Source organism: Sesamum indicum, linkage group LG4 (genome assembly GCF_000512975.1).
Source record: "Sesamum indicum cultivar Zhongzhi No. 13 linkage group LG4, S_indicum_v1.0, whole genome shotgun sequence".
Taxonomy (NCBI): domain Eukaryota; kingdom Viridiplantae; phylum Streptophyta; class Magnoliopsida; order Lamiales; family Pedaliaceae; genus Sesamum; species Sesamum indicum.
The window spans coordinates 11,978,881-12,001,819 of NC_026148.1; the positions used below are offsets into that span (position 1 = coordinate 11,978,881).

At 31.4% G+C, this 22,939-nt stretch overlaps 3 protein-coding genes across 3 annotated transcripts; 2 read left to right on the forward strand and 1 right to left on the reverse strand.

Moving 5' to 3' along the window:
- Positions 7-1,490, reverse strand: LOC105160968 (RING-H2 finger protein ATL74-like). The gene has a single exon (XM_011078514.2). The coding sequence runs from the start codon at positions 689-691 to the stop codon at positions 209-211; it is 483 nt and encodes a 160-aa protein (XP_011076816.1). The 5' UTR covers positions 692-1,490; the 3' UTR covers positions 7-208.
- Positions 7,947-12,114, forward strand: LOC105160797 (transcription factor RF2b). The gene is made up of 4 exons (XM_011078285.2): positions 7,947-8,597; positions 9,782-9,914; positions 10,697-10,781; positions 11,264-12,114. The coding sequence occupies exons 1-4, from the start codon at positions 8,122-8,124 to the stop codon at positions 11,638-11,640; spliced, it is 1,071 nt and encodes a 356-aa protein (XP_011076587.1). The 5' UTR covers positions 7,947-8,121; the 3' UTR covers positions 11,641-12,114.
- On the forward strand, positions 20,403-22,609 carry LOC105160798 (expansin-A4). The gene is made up of 3 exons (XM_011078287.2): positions 20,403-20,696; positions 21,362-21,674; positions 21,927-22,609. Exons 1-3 carry the CDS (start codon positions 20,555-20,557, stop codon positions 22,228-22,230), a joined length of 759 nt encoding a protein of 252 aa, XP_011076589.1. The 5' UTR covers positions 20,403-20,554; the 3' UTR covers positions 22,231-22,609.

Here is a 22,939-nt window from a genome sequence, read left to right on the forward strand (position 1 = left end):
ACACCAACATAAAAAAAAAAAACATTTACAATGCAGTAAGCTGGAAATTCTAACCCAAATCGAATTTGATCGAACCTAAATCAAATATATAACAAATGTAATACGCTTATGATTTAATTGATGTATGATTTAGAAAATGTATATCTCTTTTGTTCTGTAATTGATATGGTTTGATCAAATCCTGTCTTGGTTAAGAATTTTCCAGCAATCAGCTCACCTCCTCAGCAGCGCCAGCAGCCGGAGCATCACCGGACTCCGGTGGATCCGCCACAGACTGTCGGCAGGTGGGGCACGAGGAATGAGAAGCCAACCAAATGTCCACACACTTAACATGAAAACAATGGTGGCATTTAGGCAGCACCCTTATTTTCTCCCCATCCAAGAACTCACCAAGGCATATGGGGCAGTCTGTGAATGCCACCGGCCCTTCCCCGGAGCCATACACCACCACCGGAATCTGGCGGAGCGCCACCTTCTTTAGTCCCTTCCGGCTAAACCGCGGCCGCAGTTCTTCCGTGTCGACCGAGCTCATCCTCGCGGTGCACCGCAGAAAGCATCTTACTATGGAATTTATCCCAAGAACGCATATTAAAGCACATAACAAAGCTGCAAGGATGATCACCAAGTTGGTGTCGAAATTCCGGCTGTAGCCATTGTGGCTTTGGCTTCTGGTTTCTTGGCGGCGGAGCATCCAGGAACAGGCGACGCGGCCGGTGGTACAAGTTCATCGAAGTTGGACGGCTTGAAATTAACAATCTTGAAGGTCCAAATAAAGGGTTTTACTCAAATTGTGAGCCTTTTCCGAACTTTGCGTACAGATTTCTTCCCCAATTCCTCTACATAGATGAAAATCGAAATCGGACAACAAAAGAAACCGAAAACAGAGAATTCATTTCTGTCTGATTATCACAACTCTGTGTCTTATTTCCCTCCCTGACTTTTCCTTCAATCTTGATTCTTGAAATGCTGTAAACACTGCTCTGTAAACCTTAAATTTCACAAAAAAATGAAACCCACAAAGAACATAAACATTCTTTTGGTTCTTACAACGTGGGCTTGCTACAAAGCTCTGTTTGGGGGGACAGGAAAAAGGGGGAGGAAAAAGAGAGAAACACTCAAACAGTTTCCGACCAGTCTACCTGAAATTATAAACTTGTACCAAACAGCATAAATAAACTTTCAAGAACACCAAAATCTTTAACCCCTCCAAACAAGCGAATCAAACATCATTAAAACCTCACCAAAAATGCTGCTACGACTCGAGGGCTACTTCTGTTTCGACAGCTTTTCTGCAATAACAGCGACCAGGAGCAGAATTTGGTTCAATGAGGGGTTTCAACTGAACATTGGTATTCTGAAGAGACAACCTTTGAAATCACTGTAAAGAAAGGAGGAAACCCCAAATAAAAGTGAGATTTTGATGTTAGTACACTTGGAAACTTTACAAACACAAGTAGCGATGGGAAAGGGATGTTTTCCTCCTGCGCAAAGGTTGTATTGAGGTGTAATTTATAAATGATATATATATATATATATATATATAAATACAAATGGTGGTGAAAATTTTATGCAATTACATAAAACTCGCTTGTGTTTTAAAAACTCAATAAAAATCCCATCTAATTTAAAAATAGGCAAAACATTTGTTTTAAAAACTCAACTCAATCGCATTTCTTCGTTAAATATGACTAATGACGTTAATTTTTTTATAAAATAACCATTATGTCCTTATTTAATATATATTATTCTTATTTTATTAACCGTTGTATTTGTATTAATTATACCAAAATCATCAGATCTAATCAATTACTTTTAGCCATTAAATTTAAATTTATGAAAAAAATCAATAGTTCATATCTTATTAATTAATAATATATATTACTAAAAAAAACAAATTTAAAACACCCACCCATCCCCTCCCCAATCACCCCCACCACCGGCAACCCCCGCCCTGCCTCCCCCCTTCCCCTTAGATGGGGGGCGATGGCGATGGGGAAAGAGGGAGACGGCGTAGCCGGGCAACGGCAGGGGCGATGACGATTTAAATCTATTCTTTTGGTCTTATAATTGATGGTAAGTTTAAACAAAATAACTAATCACATACACTTGCTCTGTGATTAGTTGGATTTGATCGAACTTGATTCGAGAAGAATTCTCTGATCCCATACCTGCATATGTTATGCATTTTTTTTTATAATTTAATTTAATTATATTTTTTAAAATTTTCAAAATAAACACATGTATTAGCATGACATGATATGAATATGCATGCATTACCAAATATGATGGAAGATTCCCACTATTTGTAAGTACCTTATATGTAAATTTATAATCTCAGGGACATACGGTAACCAAATTTCTATTATAAAAAAAAAAAAAAAAGAGAAAAGAAAAAGGGATGCTTGAGAATTAAGATCTCATTTAAAGGGTGTTTTGGTGAGTTTATAATTTTTTTAAAACATCTTATAAGATGTTTGAAAATTTATAATATGCTACAAAATATTTGATAAATTATTTATATAAAAAAAGTTTATAAGCTTTAAAAATATTTTACAAAATCGATTTTCAAATAAGTTTGGTCAAACACCCTCTTAGTTTTATGAGCTTACATGTTTGCGACGATGATCAGAATCGAAATTATTCAAACTTTTTAATTAAAAAAAAAAAAAGGATGCTTGAGAATTAAGAATATGGTTGAAAATTAAGATCCCACTTAATCACATAAATAAGTGCTTATTCTTGAGCACCAAATCCTTCTTCCACACTTCCACTCATGTGTGGGTTGTGATTGAAGCAATTCCTTTTGGTCTTTATTTTTCATTATGTCCCATCAAATCAAGATTAAGACTTGATTACTCATTTGCCCAATTAGTGATGGAATTGTGCATAAGAAGATGTATTTCAAACAAATTTGATTTCATGAGTTTCAAGTTTATTAAATGTGTGGGTATTTATATTATTTCATATGTGTTATTATAATTTATTTATTATTGTTAGTTATATTAATGTACTGATTGAATAAATATATTACTTTTATGTATCGAGATGAGTTATTGTAATTTATTTAACGTTATTAGCAAAAAAAAAATCCGTAAAGAATCACATAAAAGATAACTGCTACGGGTAAGATTGATTCCTCATAATTAAAAATATTATGGGGTCGAACATCACGAATGTGTATAGTTTACTTTTAATAGTATTGTCTTATTTTCTTGTTTCATTTGAATATATTATTTGATTTAAAAATATCACTACAGTAAATTAGTATTTGAATATAAATTTATTGAACGATAAATAATGAATCGAAATTTATCGGAAAATAACTTATATGGGTTTAACTTTATTTTTGGTCTAAGAGTTAATTTGTTTTGGACAGATAAAAAGAAATCATTTGCATTTGTTCACATAACTTCAAAAGCTATGGCTTTTGTGTGTGTGATTTTTTATCGACGTGAGAATTATGTTGTTGAATAATATTTAAGTATTTTTATAAGTAATTTATGATTTTTTTTAAATATAGCAATATTTTTAAAACAAATAATATATTATTTCAATATTCAGTGTGCAGTACAACAATATTTCTAAATCAGTCAACTATTTCAGGTTGGAACAAAGAAACAACATGCACCTACTACTATAGAAGTAAACTAAAATCTACAGGCGTAGAATTGGTACTCACGACCTTTTGATATTAATTTATGATTTCTTAAACTTACTTTAATTTGTAATTTTGAGCCAAAGGATGTTATTCAAGTATTTGATTAATAATAATAATAATAATAATAATAATAATAAATGATCTTTATCTTAAACTGTATTGGAGAAATTCTGGGGTCATAAAAATTAATACAGATAATCATGAAACCGTTGATTATGGTGAGATAATGTTTGGTCATTTTCACCGTGCGGATTGGATCCCACGAGGCTGCTGCTCATGACTTAGACAAAGAATAATAATCATATGACGAAACAAAAATCATCACTATTTTTGAGTTAATTACACATAATTTTTTTTAAAAAAATATTAGATAATATATATTTTTTAAAGAAAAGTTTAAAGATTATATTTACATCCCTTAAAAAATTTCATTGTTATGCCTGATTATTTTTATTTTATTTGACATTATGCAAAAAGTTATGTAAATTTTCAATTTAACCCCTCGTTTAACATTCCTATATAATAATTTTGTACTTATAACAAAAAATATACTCTTATAAGTACAAAAATCTATATGAGAATGTCGAATAAAAGGTGAAATTAAAAATTTATGACTCGTCAAATATATATATATATATATATATAATATTTTTTTACGTCAATATTTTTTGTTCAAACTCTAATAGAAAAGATCAAGTGTCAATGAAAAATTTTAGAAGATGTAAGTGTAATTTCAAACCGTTTTCGTAAGAAACTATAATTTTAATTTTAGGGGATCTAAGTATAATTAATCTTTTTTTAATAAAAATGGTGATTATATAATTTACATCAACATCAATAAATGAATAAATATATCAATTTAATTAATAAATTCACATTAAGTGATCACACAAATACCATTTATTAATTTCTATCCAATAAATTCGCACGAAAGAGTTTATTATCAAATTAAAAAGAATATAATGTATTTTTCGTCGCGAGTTTAATATGAAATAATTCAAAAATAAAGTATTATTATCAAGATCTCATAAATAAGCTCAAGATCATATGTTTAAGTCTTATCAAATATATAGATATTTTGTTTTACTTAATGTGCATAATTTATTACAATAAATATTCATTTTACTTATTGTGGTTTAATGGAACGTGTATTTATTGATTGAATTGATTATTTATGAATTTATCAATATGGATGTAAATTATGTATTTACAGTTTCTTTCAATAGAAAAAATAAAATGTAAACTTATTTTCCAACTCCGTATTCATCAAAATTATACGGTCCTCCCTTGAAATTTGATGTAATTATATGTAGACGCTTGTGGTTTGGGAATTACATCTAGTATCCTTAAATGTTTGTTTTTTGATCTCATTAGTTGATCAAGATTTATTGAATTTATTGATATTAACAAGAACGTTAAATGAAAATCTATATTTATTCTGATCACTTGTTTGCAAGTCAAATAAATCTTTCATGACCAAAATAGCAAAAATATATCTCATCACATGCATTAGCATGTAAAAATTAATTTATACATGTGAAGACCGCGCATAATAGCTAATTCATTAAAAAATCAAATCAAAAGATACTTTCACTCACATACAATAATTTATGACAATACTACACTATTTCTATTGTGGCGTCAATAATACTTTAAGTTATTTTTTTTCATTAAATATGAAATGTTCATTGATACATTTTATTTTTTATATAATAATATACATATATATAAAAGAAAAAAGAAAACAACGTGCCCCGACCCAATTATTAAAAAAAGAAACAGTACGATTTAAGAGACTCGTGAAAATATATGTGGCTGATGATGGCGATTTCAATGCAATTTCCTACAGCTGTTCCATCTCAATGTGTGTCTTCTGGAATTTGATTTATCTTTTCTTTTTTTTTTTGACATGAAATTTTTTAATTTGCATTATATTTTTATCTTTTATTTTATTTAATATATAGTTCATTAATATTACAACAAACGAATGAAAGTCAGATGATGATATCAATATTGTCGTTAATTAACTATGTTTATCATAAGATTAGATTTTTTTTTCATTTTTCTCATAATAATGAGTTTATAGTTTTTGGTGACAATTATTAGAATATTATGTATAAAGTGGTCGCTAAAATAATTAGAATTTTGAAATTATTATTTAGTATTATATTTGTAATATTAGCGATAATTATCTTTACATTCATAGCTACATAAATAATTTATTTCTTTTGAAATTTTTTTGGTAATTATATATACACCTCAAAAAGCACAAATATATATAAATATACAAATTATTCTATTTTTTTATTGTTAGGGGATAATTATGCAAAAAATATTTTTTTATGTAAATAAACTGTAAATTACGGGGTATAAATTATACAATTATTCCTTAATATTATTTTCTGTTGTAGTCACAATCATCTATCTAAATTTTATACTAATGAGGATTGTGATTATTTGACACGTTTCAGTCCACGAGGAAGTCGAGGTTATAAGCTGTTGTTTGGACATGATTTGATTAAATTCAATGAATTTATATTTGTAGTGTAGGTAGTAAGTATCATTAGACTTTGACCTAAAACACTCTATCTATAATTGGGATATGATAGAACCAAATCAAAATCAGACTAGAATCTTCCTTAGCTCATAATCCAAGAGTTGGTTGTCTTCGACATTGTTATATGAATGTTTTTTTTTTTTTTTTTAATGTATTGAGTGATTTGGAATTATTGAATAAAATCAAAAATAAAAATAGACACATTTGTGATGGAAAGGAATGACAGTTTAAATATAGGGTAAATTACAATTACTTCCCATGAGGTTTGGTATAATTACGAATACTTTCTCATTATTTGAAAAATTACAAATACTTCCCTGATGTTTGATTAAATTATGTAATTCTTGAATACAAGTATGAAGTTGTCAACTTTGCCTTTATTGTATTTTTTTTTTTTTAAATTTAAAATTTATAAAAAAATCAAAGGGGATAGATGAAAAAATTTTGAAAATTATAAAAAAAATTATCCACTTAGTCATAAAAAAATAAATAAAATTATAATTTTTAATCCATAAGGGTGTTTTAGTTCACCATAAAAATGAATGAAAATTTAACGTATTGGGCTAGTTGTTAGACGATCGTTAAAATTATGGGGGTATTGATAATTTTTCAAACAACAAGGGGGTATTCGTGATTATGTCAAGTCTCAGGAAAATCGTTGTAATCTACCATTAAATATAATCATCAAATTTGGGATGAACTTTGAGAGCGACGGAAAAGAGCGTTTATAATTACTTCGAATTTTAAACAAAGAAACAAAATATTACTTCTAAAAGTAAATTAAGTACCTAAATCCACCAATTTCATAACTCAAGAGAAGGATTACTTGCTTCAAATTTTGAGATGGGATCAGGTTATGTTGTAATTTTACTATTGCTACTTGAAATCGAAAAACTATCTATAATAAAAATCCTTTACAAATTGTGTCAAATCTTGCTGCAGACAACCCTCCATCGCAAATATCTCACGATTTATTGATAGATATTTGCAATAAAAGATTTAATTATTTGTTTTGTAATATTTGACCCAATTCACTCCTTGTAGTAAATGAACATTAAAGAAGTAAGACAATCATGAAACCACATGACCACCTTAGTTTTTGAAAATGAAATGTATCCAAATATATCATGACTAAACTAACAATTTTAAGAAACATTTTGACCATCCAAAACTTATTATACTAAAATTAATACATTTACATCAAATTCAATGACCAAGCTAAACTATGCATGAATCCAGGTGGGTTCTTTGATTTTTTTTTTAATAATTTTTATTTCTGTGTTTTTAAAATATACCAACATATTTTTATTTATCTGCAGCACATTTCAATCACTACCCAACGTTCGTTCTTCAATATGCTTTTGAAGCCTCAATAATTCATATATAATTTTATGCAATCATTAAGAATTTACCTAAAAGCAACTTCAAACATTCTGATAAGTTTTCAATAAGAATTTTGTATTGCAAATTCATATTATATTTCATACTATACTTCGTATACGCATATGATCTATAAATTGAACAAAGGAATTTATAGACATCCTCATTATTTCGATATATTATCCACATATATATACATAATAAAGATGTTATTATCTCAAGATGAGTTCGAAAAATTTTCATGATTGCATTGCGTCCTCGTCAAGCGGGATCCCATGCATCATTCATACCCCACATCAAGAAATGATTGCACATCCAAAGTCCACCCCGGAATTCATTTTCAACCCCATTTCTGTCTGAGTAAAAACACACTTTTCCTCGTCAACTCGTCCCAAAAACAGTTACTCCCACTACTCTCACTCCTCCAACTGCAAGAAAATTAAAAAACAAGACTGCCCACCTTTTAACTACTAGTATAACTACGAGTCTTGGGAGCCATTCCACAGCACACACACAGTCACAAGAAATGCAAGATCCAAACTCCAAGCATTCGTTGAACCCCACGCCGTCGTTTCCTGCTGCAATGCGGCCGGCCCATCACCGGAGGGCCCACTCAGAGGTGAACTTCCGGCTGCCGGAGGACTTAGATCTGGTGTCGGACCCGTTTGACGCGCCGGCAGGGAGTTTCGAGGAGATGGGATCCGAGGATGATCTGTTTTCGACTTACATGGACATTGAGAAGCTCAACGGCGGCGCGGGAGGCGGAGGCGGATCTGGAATTGGTGACTCTGTTTTGGACAATGCGGGTGGGGGGAGTGGTGGGGCAGCGGTGGAGGAAGAGGAGAAAAGTGGTGGTGGTGTATCTAGGCCAAGGCATAGGCATAGTAATTCGGTGGATAGTTCGAGTTTGTTGTTCAATGAGAGTAGCATTGAAGCCAAGAAAGCTATGGCTCCTGATAAGCTTGCTGAGTTGTGGACTATTGATCCTAAGCGCGCCAAAAGGTATTTTTCTTGGCTAAAAAAATGAACTTTTTCTTTTTCTTTCTTGGTATTATTTGTATGTATGTTTAGACATTCTAGCTTTGCATTTTTGGATGTGAACGTGAGTGGTTTGCTTGTATTGAATTATGGGTTAAGAGTGGATCTTGCAATGGATCTTTGCGAATCTGAGATTGCCTTGTCAAGTTTTCTGATTGTTCTACTAATCTAATCTGTTATGGATAAGCACATTCTGACAGTGAGTTGGAAATTTTTTGATCTTGTACAAGAAATGAATGTTGGGATGTAAGATTGATTTCTAATGGAGCTAAGGTATCCTTAAGGTCGAGCTTGATTGATCTCTGGTACAATGACTTTAAAGCTTATGTTTTGCCCCCTGATTACTAGCATACTGTGTAGTGATTTGTCAAATATAGGAGAACAGGGGGGCTTCGGCATATGTTAGCCAGCTCTGCAAGTGTTGACCGGAGTTCTTGATTTGAGTTTTAATGTAAACATTGTGTTACGGGATGGTGTAGTATTTTATTGCAAGAGATTATAAACGAGATGATTGTCACATTCAGTTCACTCTTAATGTGGTTAGACTGGATGGATGGCGAAAATTTTAATAGTATATGGGCTTTATTGATAACTCAAGACAATGAACTTCTTGAGCTGCTATTTTGTCATGCATCGGTATTTGTTTGATCACTCAACTATTCATTTTTGTAAATATTGTATATTCTTGCTTCTATTTCTAAATACCAGAAGAAAGAAGCCTCATTTTCCTGCATGATGATCTGACAATTTCTGCTTTTGTTAGGACTTTGATGTGGTAAAATACATTGATGAATATGTTGCTTGAATGGCATAATATTTCTCTGTGACAGTTGATGACTTAACAAAACAGTCTCATCTAATGTGAAATAGGATTAAGCAACATTTGATGACCTATGCATGCATTCTTTTATGAACTCAAATACAATGTATTACGTTTGATCATGCAAACCAATTGTACTTTACATCCTTGTGTGGTTTGGTGCTTCATCTCTGTATTGCTATTAATTTCTGGCGTATTTGCAATTAGATGAGATGAAACTCGCATATACAGTTTTATATATGCCTGATCAGTTGAACATGTTCTATCTTTTTATGCCATTGTACTTTATTTTCCTTTCATCAACTGATGCATTCATAATACTGTACAGGATCTTGGCAAATCGGCAATCTGCTGCTCGATCAAAAGAAAGAAAGGCCCGCTACATATCTGAACTGGAGAGAAAAGTTCAGACCCTCCAAACTGAAGCAACAACTCTCTCTGCACAACTGACACTGTTCCAGGTATATCCCCTGAAATTGCTCCTTCACTGGATTTTCACTTACGTCATGATCAAGTTTGTGTGGTTAAGAATATCTCACCTAAAAACATGGCCCTTGACCAATTAGTTTCTTATCTCAAATCCAACCATGAGATATTTCACTTTTGTTGGATATAATTAAGTTTTTCCCTCTTTGATTTGGTTAGAGTGGCATATGGTTAGAAAGAAGGGGGACCACATCCCTAGATTCTGGCTGCATATTTTTGTTCCCGAGTCTATTATCATATACTCTGTAATATTATCATCAGATGAATTAAGTGTTGCCGAATGCTAGAAAGCTAAAAGAGCAGGAACATGTGCACAAAAGTCATCGTCCTTCCTAGAGAGCTTGGTGATGTTAAGAAAGGTATCTCCAAACTTTAGATCTTCTTGGCCGATATGAGGAGGTACTCTAAGCGGTCAGAACATGCTCATCTAAGCCCTTGTCCTTCCCAGCACCTCGCACTGCTAGAAAAACTTATTGTCTATACTGCCTTCATTAAATCAATCACCCCTCATTACTGTAAGATCCCGCCCAGCAGAACAAAGAGTCCTCTCAGCATTACCTAACGGCTGGTTGACAACTGAGTGTCATGCAACTAACAGATCTTTTATGTGATTGTATGATTGTCAGAATGCCTGTCACCAACTTAAACCGTGTCCCTAAATCAGGTTTAGATTTGATTATAGATTGTTCAGTTTCAGCATTTCATTCAAAACATTTGTTTGATGATGTCATTTTTTCTTGAATATTGTCTTTTTCAGAGAGACACTACAGGGCTGAGTAATGAAAATACAGAGCTTAAGCTTCGGCTACAAGCCATGGAACAGCAAGCTCAGTTACGCGATGGTAAGTATGTTGTCCATGAGAATTCAAATTGTTAACTTTGGCTAATCAGTCCGATCAGGAATGATTTCCCATGTATCCCAAAGACATGCTATCTGCACAATGACCTTCCTAGCTACTTTTACTGTATCTCATCAACTTTTGCCAAAGTGGAGCAAGATACTCTTAGTACGGCAAAAATATGTATTTTACTGATAAGCTTTTCTGAATATGCATTGACAATCCTTCTGAAATTACCATGGCCATTGTATTACGACTTCTTAAGATTGTGTCCAGCACACATGACTAAATAGAGAATTTTAGATGGAATTCTTTGTGATGTCTATGAACTACTTTAAGTTTGGGATACAGAGAGTACGGAGTAAAAGACGGCTGATTCACTAACCTTCCATGTCCTCCGAGCCATCTCCACCATGCATTCTTTGTTCTCTTTTATGATTTCTTTATTTCATTAACTTATGGAATTTTGCAATACAAATTTGCAGCACTTAATGAAGCATTGAAGCAGGAAGTAGAAAGACTCAGAATTGCAACCGGAGAAATATCAGCCACTACCGACACATTCAATTTGGCAATGCAACACGTTCCCTACAACCAGTCTGCTTTCTTTTCCCCTCAGCCACAACCTGGCCCAAACGATTCCCAGAACGTACAGATGCAGCAGTTTCACACACTCCCAGCCGGCATGTCGAGTCATCAGCACCCTATGCTTTCTGCAACTCCCCTGCAGGGCCTTTCCGACTCGTTGCACCAGGACCCTCTTGGACGGTTTCAAGGCCTTGGCATCAGCAGTCGTAGCTCTCATCTTGTGAAGTCTGAAGGTCCTTCCATTTCGGCTAGTGAAAGCAGCAGTACATTCTGATTCAGGTCGTTTTTTTCTGATTTGTTCATCACCCCAAGCCTATTTATTTACTTGTTCATAGACTGACACCATTTTTAACATCACAATCATCAGTAATCCACATTTTTTCATTTTTTTCTATTTAACTGGGGGGTTATTAGATTTCGCTAGTGTTGTAGGTTCCTCGGTTCTCGTTGTTCGTTGTGTCGGCGGTTGATTATCTCTTCATTTCATTTCATTTTTTCTCTTCCTTCTCAAGTTATTCATTCAACTGAGAAATTGTGTCTTGTGTGATGGTCGTAGTGCTTTTAGCTGCTTCACTTCTTGTGTGAAGCTTCTCATCTACTGACCGAGGGGGGACTCGGTCTACTAATCTCTGTCAGTCAAGTGTAATAAGACTTGCACATTGTTTGTCCTTAATTAACTCGAACGTTTTATGTTGTACATCTTAGTAACTTTAATGCTATCTTGCTAGACATCTAAATAGTTACTTCATTTGCATTCGTGATATATATCAGTTCGGACCAGTTTCTCTGTCGCTCGTTGGACGTTATGGAGTTTGTTGTCTGCTAATCAATATGCCTTTTTGCAGAAGTGTTTGATGCCTTTATGAGTGTAAAAAAGCAGAATACGTAGCTTTCTTTCGGTATTGGCACGTAAATTTTCAGATTTTTGTAAGAACCCTGCTGCTTGGAGGGTTCTTACAGGTAACTGTAGGAGTAAAATGTCATTCTGAACTATAGTTGTGATGCTCAAACCATTACAACCTGTGACTGAGTTAGAACAAACAGCAGAACTGTATATATCCCTATAACAACTAATCAGAAAACTTGCCTGGATTTGAATTATTGAAGTTTGCGAGAAAAAAGAAGTGACAAATTTTCGATGTGGGCTTATGATTTATCAAGAAAAGCTCCCTACCGACAAATCATGACTGACGGGTGTTTGCAAATGTTGCTTATTTCAAATGTTGAAAATAAGCGCTTATCAAAGTATTTTTGAAAATAAGTTGATTATAGCTTTTTTATTTTATAGCTTCTACTTTTGAATTGCGTAAATTAAGTTTATTTTCGAAGTTGTAGGTAGCTCTCTACTAATTTCTGTAGTTTATGGCTAAAGTTGTAAATATTATGTTTTTATTTTCATTTTTAACTTTTGTTTTCAACCATTCCGAACTATTATTGTTACTTAATCTACAACTTTTTGCTTTTACAACTTATTCTCATAAGGAAAAGGTTAATGCTCAGACCCCTTTTAAAAATATAAAATTAAACTTTTGTCCATAGAAGTTTTGAAATTACATTTACACCTTCTTCGAAAATTCTCTATTTACATCTGACCTCCTATTGTTAGGGTTTGGATGAAAAATGGATATTAGCAAAAAGAATTATATAAACTTTTAATTTTGTCCCTTATTTAAAATTTATGAGGTGTAGAAAATTTATGTAATTTTTGTTGTTAATGTCATTATTTTTCGTTTAAATCTAACGAAACGAAATTGAGTGTAAATATTGATTTTTGAAGCGGGTGAACGTGTAATTTTTAAAACTTTTTTTTAGAAAAGATTGTAATTGTATATTTTTAAAGGAGTTTGAATGTAATTAACTCTGAAAAAACAGAAGTTGATGCAAACACTTTGCAATATTCTCGTTATGACAAGGCTTGCAAGCCTGCACCTTGATCTCACATTGAATTTGTTTCTTGTTGATGGGCAAAGATGCACATAAGACTGTAAATATTTGAGTAATATCCAACTAATTATTGTTCAAACTTGATATGAATTTCGTATAGAGTTTGAAATTATACAACTTACATGAATTTTAATTTGATCGAGCAAGAGTCAAGTTCGAATATATTTTTACGAATATCTTATCGTCTTCTAGTTAGTCAAATTGCCCTCTAGTTGGCCCACGTTTTGTTGAACTAGAAAAGACATTCGAGCTTTATTTTCTGTTATAAAAAAATCGAGTTCAAATTAATTTTTTTGCAGTTAATTTAGAGTCGAGTATAAAAAACTTTATTTTTATTCTTTTAGCAATGTATGTGTGAGGGGAAATTTAATCTAGATAGAATTAAGATAATTTGAGTCAATTAAATGGTAAGTATACTTACATACAGTTCAGAGAGAGTGATCAAATAAATATAATTAGATTAATTCACGGAACTAGGAACACCGTTGGTTCCTATTAGAGGTGAGGTCTATTGCAGATGGATGTGAATTTAGAGCGTTTATAGATCGTTACGAAATGATCTTTTTAAGCTAGACAAAGACTTTCGATTTCTTACACTAAAAATCATTTATTCATCCGGCCCTATAACACTGAAATTTTTTAATACATAATTAACTGAAAAAATTACAATTTATTACACCTCTCTTCTTATATTTTCATCTCCTATTTAGTGCTCCATTGCAACTTGCATAACTAACAACATATATATATATATATATATATATGAGTTGTACACAAAAAACATCATATGACTATTGTTTCTTGTTGAATGTAAGACCAACATCCTCAGTTACTCCCAAGCAACAAGACGTATACTTGCATGTATTTGTGTAGTCTAGGATTGGGACTAGGGGTTGTTTGGAGGCCCAAGAATTAACTTCCCTTGTTAGTTATCCAAGGGCCAATGGGTGGCCTACCACCACCCCCCAAATTATTGCACATGCCCAACACAGGTGAATGTGAGTTTAATAGCAACCCCCCAATTCAAACTCATGTGGGGTATTCTTTTTCCCTTTTATTATTATTTTTTTATAAAAATAATAATTAAATCATAATTTTAATTTATCGTCAATATTTTAACATATCCCTTAAATAATTTTTAAATTAAAACGTGGATGAAATAATAAGTACTGACAATTTGACATAAGCCTTTGTATGGATAAATGGATTTAGATTCAAACGAGAAATTTAGAGAAATAATTTCAAATGACTCCATATTAACAGATCTGAAATCTATCACAATGTTTCAAAATCGTGGGATTTATTATATGAATTTGAAATTCTTAATTCCAAATATATTAATTCAAACACAATATAAAGTAAGACCAATACTCATACGTTTAATAAAATTTGAATTCATAACCTTATATTTGTTCGTGAAACCTGATACCAGCAGGTGGGATTTTTGATATGGCTGGTAAAAGGGCCCATTCTTGAAAGTGTTCATGTTTGGACCTCTTGTGAGTATATAGTAGTTATTAGGGGTCCATGTAATAAAAATGCAACTACTTTTTGTCTTGAAGACAAGTGGGAATATTGGACAAACCCTTCTCTACATCACTACCCTTTGGTCCCCAAACAACAACATTTGGATAAAATCAACATGCCACTTTGTGGATGTCAATTGAGGTGGTATTCATGTTGTGTCTATTCAAGAAATTTTGGATCACAATAAATTTTTGTGATCCCATATTTCAACTTACATAAATCTTTGAAAAAATTGGTGGTGTGAGGAGGTTCATTCATAATATATATATATGTTGGTAGATATATATATACATATAGATACACACAAGTATATATAATATGTACACATATGACGTCTCTAATTTCTTATTCATGAAATATGAAAATAAGTTTAAATTGAACAATATATCGGTTCAATCAATATATTAATATAATAAAAAACTACAAAATATATCCCAATAAACTTACATAAACTGATATAAATACCTACATATTCGATGAAACTCGACATGTAATTTCAAACTTATTCATAGAATCTATTACTTAACATTAGACTATCACATTATTGGTTGAACCAATAAGTTGAATTTGTAGTTCTAACTATAACTTGTGAGGATCATGCTTGATAAGTTAGGATTTTATCAAATTGTTGCTTTAGTGTGTTGTACATAATAGATGCATGATAGATACACAAACAAATCGGAACAAAAACAAAAAATATATCTATAGGGTTAATTACACTTAAACCTCTTCTAAAAATATGATATTGTACCTCCCCCCCCCAAAAAAAAAAATTCAAAGTTACACTTAAACCCCCTCCAAAAATCCGCTATTTACACCTAACTCCCTTTCGTTATGGTTTACACAAGAACTGTTGACGTTAGCAAAAATAATTATGTAAATTTATAATTTTTACTCCACATTGAATATTTTCATGTAATAATTTTGTACTTAGAAAGGAAAAAAATATAATGATGTTAACCTCACTCTGTATATATATATATTATATTTATTCCTTTATAGGCATAAAAATATAGATGAGAACGTTAAGTTCACTCCATATATAAGTATTTTTTATCCAAATCCTAACAGAAGGGGACCGGGTGTAACTGAAAATTTTTCAAAAGGAATATAAGTATAATTTTAAAATTATTTTAAAAATATATATATAATTTTATATTTTTTAAAAAGGGCCTAAATGTAATTAACCCCATAACAATATATGTAAATGAATAGATTATGATCAACATGAAAAGGCAAGTAAATCCATACTTCATCTCCAAAATATTTGTCCCCTAAAGAAGACAAGTCTGAAGATATGATGACAGAATAATATAATGTATGCATACTTATTGTAAATACACACACATGTGTGTGTATCATTCTCAATACCTCGAAAATCTATAATCCAAATAATTATTTAGACCCGTACCAAATACGATTCACTTTTCACATATATTTGATCCACATGCCACTTAAAATGTCAGTGAATTATATAATAAAAACAGAAAGAAAAATCTTTATATATTTTATATGTCCGTAAAGTTACCAACTTTGGACAGAGTTGGTCCTAACCGTTATATCTCCGTCAAAAATAATGGAATTGCACACGTCATTAGGAAAAAAATTACTATTCTCTACACTTTTAAAGGCTATGGATTAAAAATCATGATTAATAACTATTATTAATTATGGTTAAATAAAATTTATTTAAAAATATAGTTTTTCTATCATGAAAAAATAAAAATCTTGACCAACAACCGATGCATGGTCGTGGTCAATAACTATTTGGTATAGCTATTTATTTTTAATCATGTCAATTAACCACGATTAAATCATGGATGTGAAAAATGGGGAAATAGGACGGACTTTGGCCCCAAACTTATTGCTAATAGTATATAACTAAGTTTGTCCATTTTACCCCATTTTTGGGCTCTAAAATCCGACCCATTTTTTTCTTTTTACATTTGGGTGCGTTTTCAATGCGCATTTCCATTAGTTTTGACGAAAACAGAATTACTAATACCAACTGACAATTCTATTAAAAAGTAACGATTTAGGAATCAAATCTGTAACTCATAAAATGAAAATAACCAAAATCATTGTATTGATTGACGAACACAAAAAAAAAAAAAAAAAAATCTCATGTTTCGAGTCGTATCGCTTTCTAAAACTTTTGAAAGATATATTACTGTCCTCTATACCATACTGTACTCGTATTCTCTATTCGTACTTACATCATAGATGAAAATACGTACTCACACATATTTATACACACACATTATGCGTGGAACAGATTATGATAATGAATGTAGGAAAATAACAAATTATGATAATGATATAAGACTAAAAATTGGGCCACATTTTACGGGACTTGCATGTGCCCCTAACATGGTAGGTCCCTTAATCAAAATCTCATAGTACGTAATTTTCAACCACTCTTTATTTATTTTTTCTACCTGTATCATTATATATATATATTTATATCAAGCAATTATTATATAATTAATAAGAATTAAACACTTACTTAATTGGAACAATGACAATGAAATTGTACTTTACTTTAATTTTTTATAAGTTAAAGTGATAATTTTGTTTATGATTGTATAATTAATATATACACAATCGCCACGTGTAAACAACGAAACTTCGTGATGGGTTTTTACTAATTAAATTATAGACGAACGTACTTTTCAAAAAACATCATTTTTAAGTTGAAAGCAGTGGAATTTAGTGAAAATAAATTTGGAATTAATATTATGATTAATTAGGCCTCTTAATTAAGTTGATTTAGCAAACTCGTGACTGATGATGACAACATTTTTATAATATTGTCAATGTTTGTAAGCTTATCTTATTTTTGTTTTTATCATTTGAGGACAACCGACTAACACTTTCTTAGGTATCTATCACCAAATTAAATTTCTGTGCCTCAACTATATTGTTCTCGGATATGGCGTCCAACGATGCTGCGGCTTATGATTCAATTGGTGTTATATTGTTAAATATTATTATTTGATTTAATTTTGTACGAGTCTCGTGATTTTATCCTAAAAATGTGTCTCTATAATAGAGAATGTCATGAGGCTTATAAGTTGTTCAAACTCATCTTTTGCAATTGATGTGAAATGTTTGCCTAATTATCAGCTAGTCTGATAGTTATATATGCATTCTCGTGTGTATATATTAAGAGTCTATATCCTCTTCGCAATAAAAATATTGTAGATTCGACTTGAGACTATTTTAGCAATTGTTGGTGTCTATATATTTATATAATTTAAAATTATAAATGTATGTAATTAACTTTTAATATCTGAATATATTAAATAATACAAGAAAAAAACCCACATTCGTCAAGAAAATGTACATATCTTGATAAATTAAGATCGATTGAATTCCATTTCAGTCCTGTATGGTGGGCATTGACCTCAAACGAATCTCAAAACTCTTTTTTTTTTTATAGAGAAAAAAAAAATATATGATATATTAGGAACAATTGAATTTTATTTCAGTCATAAAATATTAACAATAAATTAAACATAATTAAATAATCATAATTATATAATTCTGATAGACTTATACCCAAAGCTTAGTATTATTAAAATTTTAGTACTTTAATTTAATTTTAATAATTTGATTGGCAATTTCAATGGCATTGAATTGAAGGAACAAGTTGACACATGGTACCCCACAAGTTATGGCTCTAAAATCTCAGATGCTCATCGTTTTACACAATTCCTGCCCCAGATTGACCTCCCTGCACCCAATCTTTGACTCAATTTTCCTACATTATTCTTCTAACATAAATTTTGAGTTCGAGTCTCATCTAATACGTGGGTATTTATTTATTTTATTTTATATCAGTTATTAAATAATTATAATTTATTACAGTTCTTTAATTATATTAATATATTAATTAAATCGATATATATTTTTTTACTATTCTTCATACTAATTGAATTGATATATTCTTTAAAAAAAATAAAAATTTCATGTTTTACTCAAATTAATTAATTCTTACATAAATTTTGAGTAAGAAATAAGCAAAAATTAAATAGCATTGCCATTAATAGATTATTATATATTTATATATATGTAATTTATACTCCGACTAAGTTGTCGATCGATCTAACTAGTCGAAAAATAATAGATTTTTTTTTTCTTTTTTGATGATTTAGAGAACTCGGAATTCTAAAATCATGATTGTGGGGTTTATGTTACGGTCTCATCAAAATGAAGGGATGTGATCTTTCGAAACTGGAAATTTCGGACCTGATGATGATCAAGAACGACCATGTTTTCCAGATGTCTAGAAATTGGAAAGATTGTATAATTTTTTGATTTATAGTTAAATAATCTTAATTTACATCCTTGAATAATAAAATTAATTTTGTGATGGCAACTTGACTTTTGCATCTCAGTTAGTTAATGACTATATATAGCGCGAGTAAATTACAACAATATTTTTTAAAATCTATTATAATTATACATATTCTTTTGTTGTTTGAAAAAAATTATAAATGTATTTTTAAAATTAACGCCCGATATTATTTTGTTGTTTGAAGAAAATTATAAATGTATTTTTAAAATTAACGCCCGTCAGATAAATACATCATACAATAGATTGTTATTGTGGGCTATTTATTAAACGATGTTAATACAGAATATATTTATAATTTTTCAAATAATAAAAGTAATGATAATTATGATAAATTTTAAAAAAGACTGTTGTAATTTAATATATTTATATATATATATGTATATATATATATATATTTCTGGGTTGAAGTAGTATTAAAAGTTACAACTCCCTAGACTCAAATGCTGCCAATATTCCAAGTTTTCCACATACCAATTAGGCGCAATTTCAGGCAAATTAACCCAAAAAAATAAACAAATGATAAGGGCATCATCGAATAAAATTAAATAATTTTTTTATTGGAAAAGAAAATGTTCAGATTCATTTTTACAGCGTTTTTTTTTTAAAAAAAAGATAGAGAGAGAAACGGAGATAATTTTACGAAAAAATAGATTATTTTCTATATTGAAAATGATAGCAAATCAATACTGTCCACCGTGATCCAACAAAGCCATTACCAAAATTTTAAGTTTTAATAATAGTTAATCAACATCTATCACGATTTATAAAAAAAGAATAAATAACTTACATTTGACATTGTTTTAAATATGGCGAAAATACTTGCTTTGATTTTTAGTTATAATTAATAATTTGGCATCTTTTACAGAAATAAAAACTAGTAATTATTGCACAATCATAGTATTCACAATGGTATATTACTTTTAATCGTTATAATCAACTATATAACAAAAAAAATGTATATATATATATATATATAGATATATAGAATCAAGAAAAGGAGGAATTAAAGAGTTGATGTGAGAAATGCATGTGGTGGTAGGGCCAATGAGACCAGCAGTTGGTAGTTCAAGTTGTAAACAAATGCATGTGCATCTCTCTCTCTCTCTCTCTCTCTCTCACCTAAATACCTATGCATATTTCGATTCACTTCTTCTGTGGCAGTGGCTCTCACCCCTAACTTGTCACTTTCTACCATTATTTCTCTCTGTAAACACACTCCCCTCTATATAAATATGCCCCTTTCCCTCCACATTTTGTACTAAGCTCTCAACCCCCCACCCCTCACCATCCCTTCTCATCTCCCACTCCATTTTTCCTAATTACTACATTGCATTTTAGTTTCTGCCTCTCTTTTTCAATGGATGCTTCCATGAGCTCTCTTGTATTGTTCTTGTTGTTGGGCTTATGCTTGTGCTTGCCCGGAGCCTACGGTGATTACGGGGGATGGGATAGCGCTCACGCCACCTTTTATGGTGGTGGGGATGCATCCGGCACAATGGGTACGTTAAATCTTTGAGAACCAAGTCGTTTTTATGTGCATGAGTTGTTGTATGTTTCCTTGGTTTCAGAATCGAAGTTCTTGTATGTGTATTGTGTGTGTATGTATATTTTGGGACGTTCTTAGATATATATTCAACTAAAAAGTAAAATTTTATTTTTAATTCTGTAATTTTAGGTCGTTATCATTTTTGGTCCTATAATTTACTCCATTTATACATTTAATTTTTTTTTATGAATTTAATTTTAAATATCTCATAATTGATCTTTTTTTTTTTTTGACAAATTTAATCTTACATTAACATGGTATATGTTAGTTAGTACATGTATAGAAGTTTAACATACATACTCTGACCTTTCAGCATTGTCTAACGACCACTTCTTCTGATAGGCCCACACATCTACTTTAGTTGCTGAATATTTGTTACCTACTACAAGTTAGCAATGTGGATTTAAGTCCGACTAAATTATTTAATTTTAAATTTTATTTAATACATACACGCCATGTGTATAATTTTTTTTGTTAAATAAAATAAAGTGCGTAATTTTTGTATATATAACTTGTGTATATTAGATATAATAGAAGATAGAATAGGATTTAAAATAGAAAATTTACTTCAAATTTCAGGATGGGAGTCTAACAAGCGACACATTTTTCCTACTGTAGGTGGTGCTTGTGGGTACGGTAATTTGTACAGCCAAGGATACGGTACAAACACAGCAGCACTAAGCACTGCTCTTTTCAACAATGGATTGACCTGTGGGGCGTGCTACGAGCTGACGTGCTCGGGCGAGCCGAGATGGTGCTTGCCGGGCACCATCACGGTCACCGCCACCAATTTCTGCCCTCCCAACCCCTCTCTGCCTAACGACAACGGTGGGTGGTGCAATCCGCCCCGCCAACACTTCGACTTGGCCGAGCCTGCTTACTTGCAAATTGCCCAGTACAAAGCAGGAATTGTTCCGGTCTCTTTCCGAAGGTAACATCAATTGTGTCTTTTTCTTCACATAATACACCTATTATTTTCAGTAGTAGTGATGGTAATAGATCAAACTTGGAGGAGAATTTATAAAATTTGAATATAATATTATTAACAAAAATATTTTTGTAAAAAAAGCATTTATACGGATAAACTTTTCACAAGAATTGTCTGTTGAGAAGACAGTCCAACAATTTGAACACAAAACTTCTCCCTGTTCTTGCTAATACAATACATGATTTTCTATGGTAGGGTGCCCTGCCAGAAAAAGGGGGGAATAAGGTTCACAATCAATGGCCACTCCTACTTCAACCTAGTCTTGGTTACCAATGTGGGCGGTGCAGGGGACATTCGTTCCGTGTCGATCAAGGGATCCAACACTGGATGGCAACCCATGTCGAGAAATTGGGGTCAAAACTGGCAGAGCAATTCCTACCTCAACGGTCAAAGCTTGTCATTTCAAGTCACCACCAGCGATGGTAGAATCATTACTAGCTATGACGTTGCGTCCACTGGTTGGCAGTTCGGACAAACATTTGAAGGGGGGCAATTCTAGTTGCATTAAGTAATAAAAGCTAGAGAAATTATTTCAAAAGCTTTTTTTTTTTTTTCTTTTAAAACTTATTATAAGAGGACAAAAAGGATCGAATTGAATTGTATATGGCATAAAGGGTGAGTAGGAGTGGAAGAGGCTCCGAGAGCTGTGGTGGCAGGATTGCGCCCGCTTAGGCCTAATATATGTGTGTAGTGAAGTTATAGCGATCGATTTTCTCTCTTTTTTTTAAAGGAGATATTCAAATGGTGGGTGAAAATTACGGAATGTATCCACCAAAACTATCATGTATAAGTTTGTAGGTTTGATCCCTAACTCAGTACAAATGTTGAGTTGGGGCTACTTAATATGATTGAATACGCTTTTATGGGGCATTAATTTTGATGGGCTTTTGCTTTTATTGCATTAAAGTCTAGAGAAAATTCAACGTTCTCTCTATATTTATAATGATTATAAATAATTTTTTTATTATTTAAAAAAATATACATATTTTGTAAATTAATGATTGTCTAATAATATTTTTTTTTGTTACACTCCAATTTAAACCATCATTAATTTTAAGAAATATTTTGTTTCTATACACAGTTTTTGTTTAGTTGGGAAGTGACAATCAAACTATCTTGTGACAAGTATAAATTGATTGATTGATAGTTGGTCAGATTAATAATGTCATAACTAGATATTTATTGCGTACCATAGCCCATGACTATTA

Excerpts from the sequence above, each read along its gene's own strand:
- LOC105160968 (XM_011078514.2), bottom strand. The coding sequence starts at position 691 with ATGCTCCGCCGCCAAGAAACCAGAAGCCAAAGCCACAATGGCTACAGC.
- LOC105160797 (XM_011078285.2), top strand. The coding sequence starts at position 8,122 with ATGCAAGATCCAAACTCCAAGCATTCGTTGAACCCCACGCCGTCGTTT. Across the intron at positions 9,915-10,696 it reads CACAACTGACACTGTTCCAG|AGAGACACTACAGGGCTGAG; the intron begins GTATATCCCCTG and ends TGTCTTTTTCAG. Across the intron at positions 10,782-11,263 it reads GCAAGCTCAGTTACGCGATG|CACTTAATGAAGCATTGAAG; the intron begins GTAAGTATGTTG and ends ACAAATTTGCAG.
- LOC105160798 (XM_011078287.2), top strand. The coding sequence starts at position 20,555 with ATGGATGCTTCCATGAGCTCTCTTGTATTGTTCTTGTTGTTGGGCTTA. Across the intron at positions 20,697-21,361 it reads GGATGCATCCGGCACAATGG|GTGGTGCTTGTGGGTACGGT; the intron begins GTACGTTAAATC and ends TTCCTACTGTAG. Across the intron at positions 21,675-21,926 it reads GTTCCGGTCTCTTTCCGAAG|GGTGCCCTGCCAGAAAAAGG; the intron begins GTAACATCAATT and ends TTTCTATGGTAG.